This window comes from Gavialis gangeticus, unplaced genomic scaffold, assembly GCF_001723915.1.
Source record: "Gavialis gangeticus isolate Ggan-Ray unplaced genomic scaffold, GavGan_comp1, whole genome shotgun sequence".
NCBI lineage: Eukaryota > Metazoa > Chordata > Crocodylia > Gavialidae > Gavialis > Gavialis gangeticus.
In genome coordinates, this window is record NW_017729019.1 from 3,201,307 (window position 1) to 3,208,943 (window position 7,637).

General features: G+C 42.9%; 1 protein-coding gene across 1 annotated transcript in view; it reads right to left on the reverse strand.

Annotated features, from left to right (window-relative positions):
• LZTR1 (leucine zipper like transcription regulator 1) overlaps positions 1-7,637 on the reverse strand; it is a 64,603-nt gene that overhangs the window by 13,932 nt on the left and 43,034 nt on the right. The window contains exons 12-15 of the mRNA XM_019513827.1: positions 6,386-6,481; positions 5,533-5,716; positions 4,763-4,932; positions 3,187-3,343 (exon numbers count right to left, since the gene is read on the reverse strand). Of these exons, the coding sequence (XP_019369372.1) occupies positions 3,187-3,343; positions 4,763-4,932; positions 5,533-5,716; positions 6,386-6,481 (607 nt within the window). The remainder of the gene's footprint in view (positions 1-3,186; positions 3,344-4,762; positions 4,933-5,532; positions 5,717-6,385; positions 6,482-7,637) is intronic.

The following is a 7,637-nucleotide window of genomic DNA, read 5'->3' on the forward strand; positions in this document are numbered from 1 at the left end:
TCTCTACCATTCCTGCTGCTGGCAACCTTTCATTCTTTCCCTTCCCATGTTCCCTCTTCTTTTGAACCCTACTGCATCCAATTAATTTTTGGTCTCCCCTTTCACATTGCTGTCACCCAAGTCCTATCAGACCTCCCTGATTCTGACTCCAGGTTTAGTCCTGTCCTGCGCTCTCCTCTCAGTCTCTCATATTCACGATGTCAACTCTGTGTTGATGACCTATCCAAAACCACATACGTTTCCTCATCTTATTGTCTTCATTCAATTTATAACCCTAGTTAACATTCCTACTTGCCAAGCTGGCCATTCCATCTGAATTGGTCTTCACCATACACTGCTCTCTCACAGCATGGGCAAAAATAACATTTGAAGTGGCCCAAGTGCTTTTAGTGTGCTCCAAAAAGTGAAGCTACAAACATACTTGACCGATGAAGTGCTTAAAAAATACCCATTCTGCTTCAGAAATGACCCTGCAGAAAGAAGAAAATCTTGGAAGCACTTCTCTATGAAGCAATTCATATTACTGTATTTACTCAAATACAAAATGAGGTTTTTTCCCCCCAATTGGCATGGGAGAAAAAGCCACTTGTCTTATAATCTCATACAAAGAATCTCACTAAATACAGTATCAATTAAACTGCTGCTGGAAAGCCGCATGTGCTTAGCAGCGGAAACCAACTATGAAGCAAATTAAAAGCAGACCACACTGAGCATGACTATAACACACATGGCCTACATTGGGCAAACATGCAGATGGGAACATACACAAGAATAAGTTAGTACAGCCCATCTGAATAAGACATATGGTTGTGCCCAGTACATGCAGTCCCCCTCACCATTGATTCTTTTTCAAGTCATGGTGAGCCACAACACTGCATTCAGTTAACCCAGACTCCCTCTTTCAGTCCCTCTCTCAGCTTGGTGCGCGATTAGTGTGGTCCTGCCTTCCATGAGGTGGAGCTGGACCAGGCTGCCCTGTACTTCATTTGCATATACATTTTTGGAGCATCCCAAGGATTTGTGACAAGAACACCCACTTCCAGTCGTGAGCGGGAGCTAATTAGTACCTCCTTTGTGGGAGGTATCTGGAGTACACACACACACTCACTCACTCACTCACTCACTCACTCACTCACTCACTCACTCACTCACTCAGCAGTGCTGAGCTATGGGGTCATCATGGCTTTGGATGCTGTTGACTCTGGTGGGGCCCAGTCTAATAAACTATGTGGTAAATTACAAGCCTTTGACTTTGAACTAATATCAGGCATAGCTGGCACCTAATTACATATAGTACAAAAGTGCTACTCAAAAGTGAGCTTATGGAGTACCTGTGCTAAAACTTGCAGCAGTTTCAAGAAAAGGTAACATATCAATTTTGCATATACTAAGTGCATGGGTACTATTTGCAAATTGATACAGTCATGTTTAATTTAAGGTTATTGTTTTCAAGTTTGCTCCTCACTTCCACATGTTCAAGGAGAGCAGGGTCTGGCAGTAAAAAGAGAGAGAAGGGGCTGCCAGGGGAAAAAGTTGGTGGGAAGCAGAAAGCAAAGGGCTACCTGATTCCCAGATTTATTTTTCCTGCTGTAGCAACCGGAGGGAACAAATTCAAGGCAAACCTCCAATAGCTAGATTCTATACCTGGAAAACTGTAACAAATTTATAACTTTCCCATATATAGAATCTAATTATTGGGGGGTCATCTTATGAACAGGGTTGTCTTCTATTTGAGTAAATACAGCATGTTTCCACCCACCAGCAGAGCATGTTAGGGAGTTGGTCAATCCACCTGCACCCCACACTGCACCTTCCCACCCCTTCTACTACTTCAAGGAGCCTCTTCTTGGTACTCACGCCAATCTCCATGGCTGTGGGATTACAGAGCCTGCCTGCCCTTTGACCTCTGCTATATAGTGCCAGGTGACAAGGCCACATTGTGCCCTTATTTTCTTAGATATGCACCCTGAAAACTCAATTTCTATTGTCTAGGAACAGGTTCATGAACCATTTTGAAGCAGGCCACCATTAGTTTGTGCCACCCCCTTCTGCTGCATCTACGTAGCAATGTACCAGCTTGAGGTGGGAAGAGATAATGGACCCCCTTGCCATCTGGGGTAATAACAACATCCAGCATGCATTCTAGACAAGCCATTGCAACTGGGCCTTCTAATTATTTTTTATTATTTAGATTTATACCCTGGACCTATCCAAAAGACTCCGAGTAGCTTACAATAAACAGAAAAAACCCATTAATAGAATTCCCCAAACACCACCCCAAAACTTGAGAACTCCAACTATCATTTTCCTGACTAAACACCGCACGTAAGCAAACCTTCCAGCAAATCCCAACCATGCTTCCCCAAGAGCAACACCAAAGGACGCCTTTAGTGGTACCAGCTTGAGGAGGTTTACCAGCTTTGTAGGGCCTACTGGCTGGCCAGGTCCTTCTCCCTTCGTGTGGGCAGCCAACATAGTATCTGGGTCAAGAGTGGGAGGGGATGGGAGAAAGTGATGTCAGCTGTTCTTCGGTCCACGGCAGCTATGAAGCCTGCTCAAAGGCCAAACCATGACTGGCACCAGTGCTAGGGCCAAGACTGAAGGTATGGTGGTATAAAAAGGCCTGGCAATTGGGACTCAGATGCTCCGACAATGACTAGCACCTATTACAAGGCTCTGTCCAAAGTCTAGTACAGTACCCCCTCCTTTTTTTTTTTTTTTAAACCAGACCTGCCCTTCCAAAGCAAAGTATGTTGATATTCTAGTCATGGAAATTGTCCCATTAAATGTCTGTGATACCAATATGCAGGAGTCAACATAGAAAATAGCATAACATATCAATGCCCTAAGGAGTTGGGGCACTGGATTCTGTACCAATTGCAGCTTTTCCAGAGCATTTACAAGTCTTTGGTATCGTTCCTAAGATACAGCGGATAAAAATAACAGCTGGACATTCACAACATGAAAATCTCTTTAAATCAGGTCTGTTTCAGATAAGGTAGGACCAATCTTCTGCTTGAAGCGTCTTTGATGTAATGACATATCGTTGCCTACACCTGGCAGGAAGCATTAATGAGGCTATACTGACTGCATAACCAATGGGCAGTAACAGAGAGAGACAGGTCCTAATCATATTAGTGTCAAAAAAAAAGTGCAACTTTTAAAGCAATGAGGAAGTTACTTTACCAATATCAATAGGCTGATCAGAATGCATTCGAATAGGAGGCTGTTGTTTTCTCCGTACTATCTCCACTATCAGGGACGAGGAAAGATGTTCAAATTCCTTCATCATTATTACTTGATTAAAATGCGATTCTTTCACCACGAAGTTTAGGCAATGTTCCTTAAAGAATGAAAAAGTCATTGGTGTCCCATCTGAAATCCTATCATTTTATACAGACTGCAAGAAAAATGATTACAAAACTTTCATTTCAAAATCTTTTCCTAAATTAATGCTTTTTGTGACATTAAATCAGAAATAAGAGAGGATTAAAGACAAACTAGGAAAATTATTTTTCTTTAATTACAAATTATAATAATATTCCCTTCATGGGTAGCTAAGCATCTAGGTTTGGTCATCTACAAGGCATTCCGACACCTTTGCACCCAGTGGAATTCTACCCCTGGATGTGTACCACTGAGCATGTGTACAACTGTGCAGTCATGCAGACTGGACATGTGTACTGGCAACAGAGTGAGAGGGAGAATTACCAGCTTTTCCCCACAATAGTTGAATGGCAAGAGAACTACCCTGGAAATCCAAAAGACCCTGTTCTATGCCCACTTGGCCCAGAGTAGGTTTGAACCTGGGTGTCTGATTTCCCAACACATCGCTGTAATCACCAAGCTACAGGTCAAGCATTATCTAGTCCCTTCTCTGGTGCTCCTTTTGAAGCTGAACCAGTAACACAGTCACTGGTGGGAGAAAAAGGATAGAAGACAGTGCTAGAGGGAGCACCGGACTTGCTGGGAGCAAGGACTTAGGCTAAACCAAAGGTCCCCTCCTTTCCAAGCTATCAACCTTCTCACTGAGCCACATAGCCTGTGGCTTGCACTCAAGTATCCTGGGTGCAAAATATGCCAGTATCTTCCTGAGTTGGCAATTAATTCTCTTCCCCACCTTTTTTTAAGGCACACTGTTTAAAGAAAAAGCATGAAAGCAAAATTTTGCACTGAACGGGTTGAAGAACCAGTTTCAAAATCTCTGCAGAGTGCAGCAGGATGGAAACACCTTTGGTTCTGTCTCTCTGCAATGAGAAGTAAGAGGGAACTGAGGTCACTCTGCCACTTATACGCAGGCACAGGAGCCTGAGGAAGCACAGGCTGTACACACCAATCCAAATAAATACTTATATTAAAAAATTTGATTGTACATACATGAGCCACACAAGCCCCTACAGTGGGATCTACATGGATATATAGTCAAAGAACTGTGATTGCAGAGAAAAAGAAATGAGTTTAGGAAAGCTGGAAACTTTCACCAGAACCAGCCAGATCTCCTAAGTGTAGGTGAGGTGTTTTAGGTAAAGGGGTTTTTAGAGCTCTTCATCTCAGACAGACATGTCTATAAGTTAGGAATCAACTTTCTACACCAATACCAAGCATCCAGGAATTTCCTTTAATAAATGCTTCCAGCTACACAGTCAGATCACCTTAAAACCCACAGCATTACGTGATAACATTTGTAAGCAATGTCTACATTGACTACGCTTGAGACTTTACTTTTTACATTTGATCAGTTACTCTGTAAATAGGGATTTACCTTTAACTGATCTAGCTGAAGCTTGTTAGCATTTTCACACACAGTGAGCACATTCTGGAGATCTACAGATGCTTCAATATACTGGACACAGAGCTGTTCTAGTCGAGAGAGCTTAAAGTTCAGGGCTAGTTTGTACACATCCATGATAAGAAGAACATCTTGCACATGACCTGTAAATTACAAAGGAAAACAGTATCCTTTCACAGCTCTGGAGAGACCCCAAATATGAGACTATTCAGAGATCTAGGGAGGTTAGGAATTTTCTTAAGGTAACATGTGATGCCATCTGGAGTAATTAGAACAGCAGAACCAAAGGCAATTAGCAAAGTACTTTTATTACAGAAGATCAGCTTCAGTTTAGATTAGATCAGGGAATAGTAAGCACCAGTCAAGGAAAAGTCCTTCAAAGCTGATGAGGTAAAACGCCCTTTTCTGGCCTTACTAAAATTTTTGGAACGTCTTGGGGCAAAACTTAATAATAAAACAAAACTAGAGCTTTAATTTAAGATCTTAAATCCATTCACAGGTGCCCAAATAAGTGGTCTGATTTTTAATAGTGTAAACACCCACCAGTTTTGATTGATGTCACTGGTGTTTCTGCCTCATTCACAATAGGTTCGCTGATTCTGACTGGTTCCCATTAAAACAGACTCAGTCTGGACATGAGGACATATGACTTGTAAGGGTTTGGGATTCATGGAGAAGCTGGTATTATTTTCAGTACAGCTGTCTTTTGGGTTTACACCACAGTCCTCATCCTGCTGTCTTACCTTTGCGTGGATATTTTATTTTATCTGTGTACAGGAACTGCATGAGCACCTCAAAGGGCTGCGCTTCAGCTTCCCGGATAGTCACCTCCAGCAGCGGCTGCTGGCGGCACGGCTTAACATTACCACCTACTCCTTCCTTCTGGGACATCTCTCGTCCCTCTTCTTCAATCTCTTGCTTAGATTTCTAATGGGGTAAAAAAATAAAAATAAAAAAGCAGAAATATAAAATAAGCTAAGGTTGTCTGGGTGACCCCTCAAGGCTGGGGTGAAGTCTAGATTTACCAGAGAATGAACTATGTCTATGGGTGTACATGAAATATAATACCAGTGCAAAACAATGGCTTTACATTGTTCCTGGGGTTTGTGACATGGATTTTACCATTCTTGTCCCTTTGTGACCTGACTTGTTTTTGTAAGGTGATTTTACTTCAGCCAGTTGATTGAATACTTTAGGTGTAATTTCATCAAACCCTGCTCATATGAAAACATCTGGCTTACTTAAGTAATCTCTAGACTGAATGCATATCCCTTTTTTCCCTTAATTTTCTGCCTTGGTCTTCCTTGATTATTGTGAGTGCAATATGTTTTGGCCTTGTCCTGTTATATCCCCTGCCTACCCTCAAATATACCCTAAGCTCCATGCTGAAGGAAACCTGGGACCTAATGACATGAAGATGTGATTCTAATACTCTGCTGGGTGGTAAACAAACCAAAAAAGACCCAACTCAGAGAGCAAATCTTATTCTATTTTTGTTCTATTTCCAAGATCCTTTTGGTCTTTTGACTAATTATTGCCAAACTCAGTCAGGGTAAGCATCAACTTGCCATAAGACTATTTCTGTGAGATACTTGCCTGTTTCAATCTTTCCCTTGCCTGTATAATTTTCTTCCTTAGCCATTTGCAGCGAGCTGTGACAATTGCTGTATGACCACGGACTCGTTCTTCTTTCTGTCGGCAGTGAGAGAAAAAGCATACATTAAGGCAGGAGTTGGCAACCTATGGCCCATGGGCTAAATCTCACCCAGAGGAGAGTCCCCACAGCTGGGGGCTTGCATCCCAGTAGCCCTGATGCCCTCATCAGACTCCCATTCCTCCCTCCCCACCTTGAGGAAGCTGCTGCTGCAGGTGGGAGGTGTTGGTGTGGCCAGCAGCCACAGGGTTACCCCAGCCACCGTACTATAGCCACTGCCTATCTCGCCACCGAATTCACTTTTACTGATTGCCCCCTCAACAGCAACTGGAAGCAGCTATAGCAGGGGTTGCCACAGGATCCACACTTGGCAGCTGCTCTACGAACCAACAGCTCCCCCTGCAGCTATGATGTCTCTCAAGGATGGAAAAGGAAGCTGAGGGGGCTGGGGCTATTGAGATGTGACCCTACATTGCCTCTGTCTGCAGTGTAGTGGTGGGGGCTAAGGAAGAAGGTAAATGGCAGCTCACTGTAGCAGCTGGGCTGCCATTATTCAAGGTCACTGGCCTCTGTGTTACAAACTATGTGAACATATTCACATAGTATGTTAGTCAAAGAGAATGGAAATAAAAGGAATTTCACCTCTTCCGAGACAGGTTCCAGATGATCAGATTCTATCCAAGTCCAATTGTCTTTTCCATTATAACACAGAAGCAGCATTTGTTTGCTATTGCTCTTAAAATCTAGATTCTTAAAATGGCTTTGTTGGATTCTACATGTGCCTCAATAACTTACAGATTTTCCTGGTTATAGATTGAGAATGCTTCCCTATCACAGTCCTATAAATAAACCTGAAATACTGTTCTGATAGATAATATTGCCAATGACAGGAACAAACATGAGACCAGTTGTGAACAGGATCCATGCCAGTTCTGGCTTGTAAAAGCCAGCTGAGGGAGACTGGGGCCACAGCTAGCAAGGGTTGTCAATGCCTTCCTTTTGAAGGGTAGGGTGCCAGATATTCTTACGCCCTTAACTGTCCAGCTCCTATTCAAAAAAGGATTTCTTAACTTGGACTCCACAGCCAGCTACCATGCAGTCTCCAACCTCCCCTTTTTGGGGAACATCACCGAATGGGCATCTGGATGCTGTTGGGTTCCTCAACCCGCCAGTCTGACATTCATTGTGGGTGTA